The sequence below is a fragment of the Manis pentadactyla genome, chromosome 10, assembly GCF_030020395.1.
Source record: "Manis pentadactyla isolate mManPen7 chromosome 10, mManPen7.hap1, whole genome shotgun sequence".
In the NCBI taxonomy this organism is placed as follows: Eukaryota; Metazoa; Chordata; class Mammalia; order Pholidota; family Manidae; genus Manis; species Manis pentadactyla.
The window spans coordinates 104995400-105008409 of record NC_080028.1 but is presented as its reverse complement, the minus strand read 5'-3'; the positions used below and the strand labels follow the sequence as shown (position 1 = coordinate 105008409).

Here is a 13010-nt window from a genome sequence, read left to right as displayed (position 1 = left end):
TCTCAATATTCTTCCATTGTTAGAGATCCTTTTTTCTCTCTGTGCCTCAATTTCTTTATATTCCTCTTCTCTAGTTTCTATATCATTTATTGTCTCCTTCACCTTATCGAATCTGCTTTTAATACTCTCCATTGTGCCCTTCAACAATTGAGTCTCTGACCAGATTTCATTCCTGAGTTCTTGAATCTTTCTGTACCTCCATCAGCATGTTAATGATTTTTTTTGAACTCCCTTTCAGGAACAGTCATGAGGTCCATGTCATCTTTCTCAGGAGTTACATTAATTTTACTTTGAACCAGGTACCTTTGGCATTTCACATCTGTATATGGCGCCCTCTAGTGTCCAGAAGCTCCACTCTCTGGAGCTGCTCAGCCCCTGAAGCAGTGTCAGGGGTCGCAGGGGAGTGGTATTGGTGCCTGGGGGGATGAAAGAGTTGTTTCCTGCTTCCCAGATGCTATGCCTGTCTCCGCTGCCTGAACCAGTGGGCTGAGCACACAGGTATAACCCTGCCTCTATGCTTTGCGTTTTTAGTTGCTGTAGACAGATGTTCCCTCTGGCTGGCCTAACGCCAGGGTAGGGTTTGCCTGTTTGCGAGCCAGGTGGGGCTGGCCAGGAGAAAGTCGCAGTAGGCTGCCTATCATGGAGGGGGTCCCTGGAGCTGTGTAGCCAGCCAGGGAGCTGGAGCACCTGGAAATTGTGACAGCTCCCAACCTGCTGGGCAGAGTGCACCCAGACAATTTTGTGTATCTGTCCTTTCTCCTGAGCAGTAAGCTCTGTGCAACCCTTGCCCCTTTAGCAGCTCTCTTGCTAAGGGCTTCCTTGTTAGGAAGTCTCTCAGACTGCCTGCCTTTCTTTTGTCCCAGAGCAGCTGGATATGGATCCCTGATTTCCACAAGCAGCTGGAATCTCAGTCTCTCCAGGAATTCTGCCTGTCTTAGCTTTCCAATCCCCTGATCACAAGAGTACCATGCAAGCATCATGAAATGTCGGTTTTTGCTCCCAGAGCAGATCTCCGGAGTTAGGTATTCAGCAGTCCCAGGCCTGCACTCCCTCCCTGCTCCGTTTCTCTTCCTCCCGCTGGTGAGCTGCAGTGGGGGAAGGGCTTGGGTCCCGCCAGGCCACAGCTTTGGTACCTTACCCTGTTCTGTGAGGTCTGTTCTTTTCTCTAGGTGTATACAGTCTGGGGCAGTCGTCTTTCCTGTTGCTCTTTCAGGATTAGTTGTATTAATTATATTTTCGTATTATATGTGGTTTTAAGAGGAAGCCTCTGTCTCACCTCTCACGTGCCACCATCTTTAATCTCTTAGTACTTCTTAAGTCAAATCAGGTCGCTAGCAGCACCAAACACCGAGCAGTTCTGTCTTTGCTGGGACTTCAGTGCCTTTTCCATTTCCAGCTATGTCTCCAAAAGCACTTATTTTTTCTCCTCTTTAGTCAGATTTCCCCACGTGCAAACTCTTGTACTGGCCCTTGAGGAGGAGCATCCTTTCATCTCGTCAGCCAGCTCCACCTTTGTGTGCTTCCTGCTGCTGTGGTATGAATTCATTACTTCTTTATTTGGATTTATTTTATTGTTCTCTTTCTAGCTTCTCGAACTGAAAGCTAATTTAGTTTCCTTATTTTTAGTCATTACCACTTCCTAATGAATGCGGTCATCACCGTGAGAACTCAGTTGCGGAGTCCTTTGGGTTTTAGTGGGTGCTGTGTTGTTTGTTTTTGAGTGCAAGATTTCCTTCGTGACCCCAGACTGCATGTAAGCGTGCTTTTATCTGTGGTATTAATTTTCAGGTAGAAATACTTTTAAAGCTTAGCTTTTGTTTTGCTAAATGTCATTGTTTTCCATGAACAGGGTGCAAATTATATGTGCACATGTATCTGTAGACATGTGTGAACAGACTGCAGATTGTCTGCCTTTGGAATTTCTTGACATTTTCCTTTTGGTCTCTAGACAGTCAGCTTTTTGGGGCTATTCCATGTATGATAGAAAATAATCTAACTCGTGATTTTGAACAAAACAAAATGTATACAAGAAAATCAAGCTTTTTGTTTTCTTGGCTCATTTTTTGACTTCTTGATCTATCATTTTAAATTAGAACAAAGGAGCCCTCAGGCTGTGGGTGTGTGGCCACTGAGGGGGCACATGTCCAGGGGAGGATGGGCTAGCCATTCGGTGTCACTTCTGGACAAATGAGGCCAGGTCTGTCCAGAGAACACCGCCTCCAGCTGTCCCCTGGAGTCCCACAAACCCAGCAGAGAGGATGCTGGTCCCGTGGAGGCCTCGCCCCTCCCCATGTAATCCCACCAGCCCAGGCTCATTACCCCACTAACCCCATGCTAGCTGAGTGCCAGGCAGGCCGGGAGTGCAGGAATCTTTGCTTGTTCTGTGGTTCCACCAGACAAGGGTTAAATCCACACACCCCATGACGCCGGGTTACACAGTTGCCCAGTGAAGAACTGGAGCCCCTCCCCTGCTCCCAGAGTAGTCCTTCCCCCCAGCCCAGCCACCCCCACTCCCAGCTCCCAGAATAGCCTGTGGCCAGGCTGGCCTGCGGTAAACAGCCCTACAGCCTCCCTGGCGGGTCTTGGATGAGTAACCAAGGGGTGTGGGTGCCAGGACCTGAGCTGGTGGGTCAGTGCCTCCCAGCCTCCCTCCTGGGCCTTCCTGGAAAGTTCCCAGACATTTGGGCAGGAAATGCTGGGAAAAGCTTCCCTCCTGCGGCAGAAGCCCCAGCTCCCAGGACGGCCTCCCTCCTTCCCACCCTGTGCCCCCCAACACAGATGACCATTGTGAGGTCCTTCTGCACTGCCCTCATCCCCCAGCAGTGGTGCATGTCGGTCTTATTCATCTTCCACAAAGCCTGCTCTGCTCCGTCTCTGCCTCTCTGGGTACCTATAAACAAGAAAGATGACCAGTGGCTCCCTGACACACACAGGGAAGGCTCTGGGCACAAGACTTACCTCCTGAAGATATGTGCTTTACCTGGGTTGGCCCCCTGCCCTCAGCTGCCCCCCCATCTCTCCACTCTCTTTCACACAAAACTCCTCGAAAGATGCATTTCCTCTCATCTCCTCTGCCCTATGCTGTTCTCAGGACTCCTCGTGTGGCTTCCACCGCTACTGCTCCAGGACTGTCCAGTTAGACCACCAATGACCTCGCATGGCCATGCTCGAGCCCCAACTCAGCCTCCAGGAGGCACCAGGCAATGTGCTCCTTGTCATACTGGGAAGGCCAGCACGACCTTGACCTCCTGGCTCACGTGCCCCTTCTCTGCTTCTCTGTCTGGTCACACACTCGGCTTTGGCGTGGAGGTCCAGGACCCAGCTCTTCCCCCCTCCACCCATTCTCTCCTGGCCCTGCCAGCCCACCATCCCATGCATACATAGACCTCCCATGTGTGCACGGGAAACTCACGGTCCAAAATCAAATTCCTGATTCCCAGCACCCAAATCTGCTCATCTGTGGAACCCCCAGGGGCTGCCCTGGGCCCCAGGGTGATCCCTTATTCCACCTGCAGAACATGTCTGAGCCTGAGGCATGGAAAGCCTGCCTCACCCAGGCTGGAGCCACCACCTCCTATGCCCCTGTGCCGGCACATCCTCTCAGTCCCCAGTCCCCACTGGCTGCAGGCCTCACTAGGACCCCGCTCCCCACCACCACCTTCCCACTCAACTCCAACCTCAAGCCCCCCCTTTCAGTTCCCCTGCCCCTGAGACCTTGCTCATTCCCTCACGGGCAAGTTTCTGGTCAAATGTCACATTCCAGGGGCCCTCTCTGACCCCCCACGTCACAGCCCCTCACCCAGAATATCCTGTTCCTCTCTGCCGCACCAACTTCATTTTTCTATATAATTCTTGTCATCACCAGACGTATTTTACACTGGAGCTCCAGCCCCAGTGAGGCAGGATGCTGACCTCCCGGTGACCTTCCCACAGCAGCCCAGGCTGGCCTCTCCCCAGGAACAGTAAGATGGAGACTTAAGGGAGCTCCAGGTGCTGTGCATCGGTTTCTGTGTGTGTCTATGTGTGTGAAATGTGTTTTCTGTGGCTTTCATGGATGAATCAAGTGACTCAAATCAACCAGCTCCTCCGAGCAAAGCATACAGGAGGAGCCAGGCAGAAGGGCAGGCCACTGGTTTTCACACTGTCCTCTTGAGGGCATGTTCCATTTTCAAAGGCCTTTTTGTGCCTGCTGACTCCTGACCCCAGATTGGTTGGTAGCATGTAGTCCCAGCCCCGGGGCCAAGCTGCTAACAAGGCCTTGCCCGACTCCCCAATCTTAGTGGAGTACAAGCCTTTTAGGGGAGACAAACCAGATCCTAGAACAGACATCCTCAGACAGTGATGGGCAGACAGGGCACTCAGGAGGAGCTCTCTGAGGTGACCATTGAGATGAATCTAGAACTATGCAAGGGGCCATCCACTGGTGAGTGAAAGTCTACATAACATCTCAGATCCCCCAAGACTGAGTGCCCAGGGACCCCACACTCACATGATATCCATGGCTTATGGGATCAGACCACCCTGTGTCTATCCTGAGAGCACTGACTGTAGGTGGGGGCTGGAGGCTGGAAAACCCCAAGGCCAGGGGAGACACATGTGGGGCTGCATCTCTGCTAAGCCCCTTGGTACCCTAAGGCTCTGGTTCTTGCTCCTCGACCCCAGGTGGGTGGGGCTTGCTTCTCAGCCTCCATCTCAGCTGAGGCTTATCCCCTCAGCCTCTCTGGGTGACCCTGTGCAAAGTTACCTCTTCTGCACCCAAGCGGTGCTGTCATTACTAGAGGGAGAGAAGGAGAAAGGGGCTCCTCTCCACAGTAAGAAACTGCCTTCCAAGTGGTCACTCTGGGTTGACCCCATCTTGGCCCTCTGGTCTCCTGACCTCCACTCCAGCTCCAGGAGGTCTGAACCCACCCTTCTCTCACTCCACAGGGCCTCAAAAACAGTGACATCACTGAGCAACTGGGCTGGGACTTCCTCCTTCACTCGGCAAGCATCCAATAGGTGCCTACTAAATGCCAGGCACCAAGACTGAACAGTGAATCTCAGGGATAATGTGCCCTGAGTTCATCATACAGGATAAACCAAGGTTCCAGAGAAGGCAGTGATGCTGGGCAACACTGGGTGGTCAGGAAGAAGGGGCACCCCAAGACTGTATCCCCCCAGACAGCTGAAGAGGCTGTGGCTCTTCATCCACATGCCAGGGGCAGAGAACCTATCTGCTCCGTGGGGTGCGTTTGGGAGAGAAGGGATATATACCTTATACCTTCCCTTCTACGACTTTAGGCAGACAGTCAAGTTAATACTCTCTTGGGGGCTGGGGTCCAGAAGCTGTGTGGGTCCAAAAGACGCCACGTTTAGAAAACGGCGATCCTGGGTATGGATGGCCAATTCTGCCCATCTGGAGAAGCAAAGGACACCAGCCCTCACACACTGCCACGCCCGAAGCGAGGGGGTGCGCCTCCCAGACACCAGTGCCCAGCGAATCCTAGCCCAGGGCGCCGGCGCCTCTAGAGTTAAGACGCAGGCGTGGTCCCTTTGGGGTGGGGTGGGGCCCACAACCGAGCTCTGGCGTCTCCTCTGCATTTGGTCCAAATACCGCGCTGCTCCAGTTCTGTCTCGCGGCCGCCCCACTGCCTCTTCCGCTCCCCCTGCCGAGCCGGGCCCGGCCGAGGCGGGGGCGTGGGGCACAAGGTCGCCGCCCCGCGGGGAGCTCCTCGGGCGACGCAGACGCCCAGCGGTTCCGGGGAGGGACTTGGCCTAGGTTTGGCCCTCGCTCATCTGGGAGGAGCCGGGAGGCTGCAGCTGGCGGCGGCCAGCAGGGCGGGCGGAGGTTCTGGGAGCGGCGTCTTGCCCGGAGCGACCCTCACAGAAGCTCCCGCGGAGCCGCGCCGCCCCCTCTCGCGGGGGACCCGCGCCCTCAGCCCTCCTCGCTGGGTCTCTCCGTCTTCTTTCGGCAAACAGCGGGAAGAAGGCGCCCTTTCCTTCGCGGGCCCGGAGCTGCAGAGGCATCGCGGGGCGCGGCCGAGGGGAGGAGAAAGGAGTGGAGTCGGCGGGGCCGGCAGTGACTCGCGGGTCTGCGGCTCCGCCAATCTGTGGGCGCTAACGCGGGGGGCGGCTCCGCGGCGCTCGGATATCTGCCGGCCCGGGGCGCGGAGGCCGGGAGGCTCGGCGCTGCCTGTGCAGTGCTCCGAGGAAGGCCGCTGCACCTGCCCGGGAGCCTCGCCGGCCGCCCCGTGCGCGGCCCCTCCTCAGTTCCCGCAGTCCCGCGCCCAAGTCCCTCCACGTCCCCAGCTCCGGGCCGCAGCGTGAGAGAGCCGAGACCTGCCCGAAGGACGCGCCCCTCCTCCGCCCGGCGCCTAGAGCGGCCCACGGAGCCGAGGAGGGGACTGCGCCTTGCCGCGGATAGGACTGCGCCGCTCCGTCACCTCCATTACCCCCAGGCCGCCGCGCCCGGCCGGGATGGGCCGCAGCCTAGAGTCCCTGCGCGCCTGATGAGCGCAGCCGCGGCCCCGTTGACCCCAGCAGGCCGCTGCGTGCGCGGAGCTTCACTCAGCAGCGTCCCCAGCTCCACGGACGAGGGCCGCTGGGCTGGGCGGCTCCGGAGAGACGAGAGGGAACGGCCCCGAGATGGCCCGGCGAGCGGGGGCTTTGGCGGTGGGCACCCTACACGTGGTGCAGGCCCGGGGACAGTCCCAGGGCTTGTAGCTGCCCTACGCCGGACGGACCCTGACCCGCGCCAAGGCACAGCGTTCGTACCAAGCTACGACTAGCGGGCCACGCGCGGAGCGCGCCCCGGGAGAGCCCGGAGTCGCAGACCGCCCCGCCCGCGCGGCCATGAAGGCGATCCCGGTGCGCAGGTTCCGCGTGCTCATTCTGATGGCGTTCCTGCTGGCCTGCGCGCTGCACGTTGTGCTGGACCTGCTGCCCAAGCTGGAGAGGAGCGCCGCGCGGCCCGCGGGGGAGCCAGGTTGCTCGTGCGCCCAGCCCGCAACCGGGGCGGCAGCACCCGGCTGGCCCAACAAACACACGCTACGCATCCTACAGGACTTCAGCTCAGACCCTTCCTCCAACCTTACATCCCACTCGCTGGAGAAACTGCCGCCCGCAGCTGAACTGGCCGAGCGTGCCGTACGGGGGCAGGATCCCCGCGCGCCGCGACTTCGCGACCCAGCGCACCGGCCGCTTCTCCGAGACCCCGGCTCCTGGCGGTCGTTGCCGCCCTCTGGCCCAAGCCGGGATGGCTCCCTCCTGGCCAGGCTGTTTGAACACCCACTCTACCAGCTTCCCACTCCGCCGCTAACGGAGGACGACGTCCTCTTCAATGTGAACAGCGACATCAGGTTCAACCCCAAGGCCGCTGCGGAGAACCCAGACTGGTGAGTGGGTGGGAAGGCCCCCGGGCTGGGTGTTGGCGATTCCTCGCCCCTAAAGCAGCCATGCGCCCTTGGAGAACAGAGACCAGCCCAAGTACCCTTCCAAGAAATCTTCCTCACACATCCAAGGCCTGTGTGAAGAGGGCGTCTGTGGCTGAGGCCCTGGGAGCTGAGCCTCTTGAGGCGGGGCAGCATGCCTGGGCACTGCCTTTGTCTCCAGAATGACTGGCTCCTTGTGAAGAGCTGCTGGCTGGTTGGAGCTGTTCTCTATGCAGCTGGCCTGGGAGGCAGACTGGGCAGCCCTGAGCTGGGGGCGGGTCAGTGCTGCATTTACAGAAACAAGGCCCTGGTCCCTGACTTGAGAAACGGCGTCTGGCCCTGAATGGGCCAGTTGGCTAGAGAGAGGGAATGGGATCCTGCCCCTCATCTGTTCCTGGGGAGCTGCTGGCTCCAGGCCTGCAGACACTTGGCGACATGGCTCTGGAGGACATGTCAGGGGTCTGGAGAAGCCCAGTGAGCCTAGTAAACCCGTTACTGAAAACAAACTAGCAGAGGGGCCCCAAAGAGACACAACAGAGGGGCTTGCCCAGCCGGGGTGCCTACAGCAGCCACCTGGGAATAGTGGGGGTAGCAAGGGGTGATGGCCTCACGGAGGTGAGGAGCACCCTGGGAACATCTCTTTAAATGGTCCTGGCCTAACCTTCCCCCTAGGTCTCCTCAGCCACACGGACCAAAATAAGCAGGTGCTGCAACCCGGATGGTGATACATTAACTAGCGCAAAGCCAGAATAAACAGCCACCTGCAAAGGTTACCGCAGCAACAGAGGGGAAAGACCAGGTCTCCAAACCATGTTATGAAAGTCCTTTCTCCCCTGAAATCTGACCAGGCCCAGTGCTTTCTGTCTAAACACATCAAGGTCTGCTGGTCAGGTTCAAGGAAACGCTCAGATACTTGAGAATCGGAGTGGTGGCCTGGGCTGGGGCTTTTCACTGGATGCACAGAGCCCAGAGCCAGGGGTCAGTGGTGCAGCCCATGTGCAGAGGAAAGGGCTTCATTTGCAGGTGAATCAGAGCTGAGACGACCTCCACGGTTCCCTCCAGCCCAGCAGCAAACAGGGTCTGTCCTCCACACTGGCCCCTTCACCCCAGGGATGTAAGGACAGCCAGATGGGCAGCTGGTCCTCATTTTGGGGTCTCATCTGCAATGAGTGCCTGCCCCCTCCTCTCTCCTCACCAAAGACTGCTCTCATTAAAATCAAATTTAGATTCTTGCATCATTCCTACCCCTGGCTGTGGGAACCAAAGCAGAGTGCCCAGGGAAGGTTTCTGACAGACTGGGCGTGGGAGCAATTTGCACAGTCTGTGGTCAAAGATGGGCTCTGACCCCCAGAAAGTGTTGATAGCCCCTCATACCCAGGCTGATATCATGCTTGGTGGCCCCAAGGCGACATGGAGGGGCCTCATGCTAATGCTGGGTTTGGTCTTGTTAGTTACAGCTGTCCGTGGAGTCTCCCTGGGGTTAGGAAGATATCCCTGGCCTCTGGATATGTTATTAGTTAGCAGAGCAACAGCCACAGGGAAGTTTGAGCAGAGGCACCTTTGGGTAAATCAGCACTAGTATGGACCCCCAGTCAAAAGCTTGGCATCGGCGCCAGCTCTCCCTTCCTGCAGACCTTGCCCATCCCTTCCCTTCTGACTCTGAGACACCTTCACTCCTTTAGGCCACAAGGTGCTGAAGGCGGAGAATTCTTACCCACCGGGGAGGTGGCAGTGGACTTCTATCCCAACTGGCTCAAGTTTCACATTGGCATCAACCGGTACGAGCTGTACTCTAGGCGCAGCCCAGCCATCGAGGCCCTGCTGCGGGACCTCGGTGAGCACAGGATAACCAGCGTCGGTAAGTGCCTCTCCCCGGGGCTGGGCTGCTCAGGCTGGCTGTCCTTGGCAGGAGAGCTGGGATGCCTTCGCTCCCTGCTGGGACAGCTCCTGGTGCCATGTGCCTGGGGGCCTTCCAGGTGGGGGACCTGCTCTTGCAGGAGGACTCATGAAAGATGCCACACCACCCCTTCTGTTGCGTGCCTCTTGCCCACCTGAGCAGGTCCTCAGAAGGGGCATGTTCTAGAGCACAGCGTTTCCACAGGTAGGAAGGGGCAACCCTGGTGGCTGTGGCCCTCCCTGAGCACCATGGGGATGCATCATGTCATTCAGGACTTCGTGAGGTTGTCAGTCAGCTCAGCGTCTAGAGCTCAGCCAGGTGCTCCTGCAATCTGGTGGGGAAGGGAGTGACCAGGACCCGACTCTGTCCAGGGTGGAGGCCCATGCACTAAGTAGTTTGGAGGTGGCATCTCTGAGTCTTTGGGATCTGCTGCATCAGACGAAAAAGGGCATCCCATTTCTGACTTCAGAGAAGTGTCAGCGGCAGTTTCTGAGCATGGAGGGTTGGTGCTGTGGTCAGGCCTGTGGGCAGCTGTCTGTGAAGGTTTCCATTAGTCACCCAAAGCTCAGAAAGGCAGTGGGAGATGGGCTGAGGCCCTGGGATGGGAAGAACATTTCCCGGGCTTTGCAGGGAGCTGGCCTGGATGCACATGGGGTGGGGTCGAGGGGCCCTGGGGGATGTGCGTGCAGGTCTGTGGGCTGTGTTATGGAGCAGGCAGTTCCAGGCACAATCTTCCTGGGGTCTCACAAGCAATCCTGATGCTGAAAGCGTGCTGGTAACTGGAGTTCTGTCCAGCTGCTGACTGGGGAGCTGCTGACTCGGGGAGTTAGGTGTTACCTACGAGGCTGGCAAGTTCTGGGCTTTCTGGAGTTCTTAAGAGCCTAGTTTTGGCTCTTCCCCCAGTACTGAGCTATTTGCTGGGCGCTCACCTGCCATAGAGACAGGACCTGCAACTTCTCCCTGGCTGTGCTTGTTCCCCTAGTGACAGGGAACTGGCCAGAACCAGCTGTGGCCTTCTGTCCTTGCTCACTGCACACCAAGCCTGGCTCCAGCCCTAGCCCAACCCTCTCCAGGAGAAGCTCAGCTCCCCTGCCCCTGGCCAGCCTGCAGGGGCTTCGGCTGTGCTGGGCACAGTCTGTGAGCACAAAGGGATTTCCCATAGACAGTCACAGCTGGGCGTCCCTTTCACTGCTGAGAGCAGAGGGGCCGCTAAAGACGTATCCAGGGCATTGACCACTGTTCACTATTCAGTAAGCTCTTCAGAACCCCCTTCTGGGTGTGGAGAGTGAAGGATGAATCCAACCTGAACAAGGTGACCTGGGAGTTCCAGGAGGACAGACTGATGAATCACAAATGCTTTCAGCCCCATGCAGATAAGTCTTGGAGCATTCAAAGTCTTGAAACTACATCTGAAAGAAAAGGCATCTGATGCAGGTCTTAAATGAAGCATAGGCTTTCATCCTAGAAAGGGCCAAGAAGCCAGAGCTTTCAGGGAACCAAGAACAATGTTTTAAAATCAGAAAGAATTTTAGGGGAAATTAAGTGTCCCCATTGAATGTGCAGCTCTGCTGCCCTCCACCTGAACATCTCTCCACCTCAGTTTCTCCATCTGTCAAATGGGCTTATGCACACCCAGGAGCATTGCATCTTTTTCTAATAAGGTGGTGAGTGTGAGCCAGTTTGTGAAGTATTAGTGTTCAGACCGTGGGCTTTATGGCCAGTCCCTCAAGTGCAAATGCAGGGTTGGGGGAAGGTGGAGGATGGAGCGTTCCAACACTGGCCAGGTTCACCACATCCCTCAGGAAGCAGATGGCCTGCCAGCACTCACTGGGACCTGTCCACACACTGGGTAGAGCCCAGGAGCTCAGGGCACAGCTCCAGGGAGCAGATGGGCCCTCTGTGGCTCATAGGCAGCTTTGCCTACCTCAGCATCCGCCTCTCTCCCTTCCCCCGGGGCCCTGGACTTGGGGCCCCGTCCATCCACTCTGGTCTGACTGCCATGGGCAGTGGTGCCCAGACTGCCTTACATCACAGTGTGGGTCCAGAGCCCATGGCTGGCTTCCCACCCCAGGGTTCTGGCCTGGGCTGAGCCCTGCCCACCTGCTACGAGCTGTCAAGCTGATCTCCCCCACCTCCTGGACTACGATGGCCTGGCTGGTGTCACCAAGCCCGCTCCTAGTCAGAGCACAGCTGGTCATCCCAGATAAGTGCTGGGAGGTTGACAGATGGGCCCAGGGCCACCACCCACACAGGATAGCCCCCAGAGTGACTAACCTCCCCAGAGCTTCAAGATTCTCACAGGGGACATATGATGGTTCTAACTCAGACCCTATAATCTCTGCTTCCAAATCTGAAATCCAAACATGACTCATTCAGCAGCAAAACCTGACCCATCCCGAGCTTACATGGGGGCACAGCCTGAATCAGTGAGGTGATTTATGAATCCTTCTTGTCCCGCTTGGGGCGAGTACTCACACCCCCTGAGGAAACAGAAATGTGCTTGATTAGGGGTTCTGTCCATACCCACTCGGGGTGCTACACAGTGTGTGGAATCATACTGCGCCTACCCTCTCATCTGGAACTTCCCGAATCCTAAGCATTCTGCCCCCAGAGACCCTGAAGGACATGGACACATGAAACCTACTCCAGGGCTGCTGAGGGGCTTTGTGAGTAAATGAGAGAAGGAGGTGGGAAGACGCAAGGCCCCTGCCCGGCGGGCCTTGTGCGGGGCAGCCTTTGGAGGCCGGGCAGTCAGTGCTGGGCACGCCGCAGCAGGAAGGGCCCAGCCCGACGCTCGGGCCTGGAGATGCTGCAGTGTGCTCACGTCTGTGAAAAGGCTCCTTTCCTGAGGAAGCAGGAAATCCTCTCACCTGCCAGCAGAGCCCAGCACTGCAACAGGTGTCAGGCCTGGGCCTCCAGGTGCACTAGGAGCAACCAGGCTTCCCGGAAGGTGTCTGCCCACATCCAGCTGGGCTCTGGCCAGGCCCTCAGCCTGACAGGCTGGGCAGTCCCCCTGTGGGGCTGCCTCCTACTGGTAGCCCCTGGCTCGAGCACTGCTGTGGCTCAGAGGGAGACCCCAGGTGCAGCCACTCACAGGAGCCCAGAGTCTGCCTGAGGGTCAAGATTCAGCAACGCCATCCATTTGACCATGAAAAGAAAGGAAAGAAAGACAGGAGCATCACAGTGACCCAATTTTGGCCTGAAAGAGAGTCCCAATTGGAAACCCAACCCAATTGCAGGAATCAGGCTTCCAAGAGGGAGAGACGCCCATGGCCAACACATCCCCTCTGCAGCTCAGCTTCTTGGTGACTCCCAGCTGTCGGCCCTGTGGTCACTTTAATGCTGGAGTTGTTCACCTTGCTGTTCACATGATCCTAGAGATGCTGTTGTAAGAGACAACGGTTCCTACAGGCTACCGAGGCTTTCTCCCAGAGCAGCCCCATCAAACCTCTCAGTTCAGAACCACTTGGTCCACTTCATGCAGTGTGTGTGGCCTGTGGAGACTTATTTATAGCTTCTATCTGCTTGGTGACCACCCTTTCCCACCTTTAAAGAAGCGCCAGACATTATCCACCTCCATTCAGCTTGAAATCAGACCTGCAGTGCCTTTGGTGCACTGGTGGTAATTAAATTGCTCTTGTGCACAATTATGGATGCAAAGAATAAATGGCACAATTAACTACTTTGTACCTGGGATTACTTAC

General features: G+C 57.0%; 1 protein-coding gene across 1 annotated transcript in view; it reads left to right on the top strand.

The window, feature by feature from the left end:
- The first annotated feature begins 6757 nt into the window (after positions 1–6757).
- Positions 6758–13010, top strand: part of FAM20C (FAM20C golgi associated secretory pathway kinase) — a 45671-nt gene continuing 39418 nt past the window's right edge. Inside the window, exons 1-2 of the mRNA XM_036932884.2 lie at positions 6758–7373; positions 9092–9267. Of these exons, the coding sequence (XP_036788779.2) occupies positions 6832–7373; positions 9092–9267 (718 nt within the window). The 5' untranslated portion in view covers positions 6758–6831. The remainder of the gene's footprint in view (positions 7374–9091; positions 9268–13010) is intronic.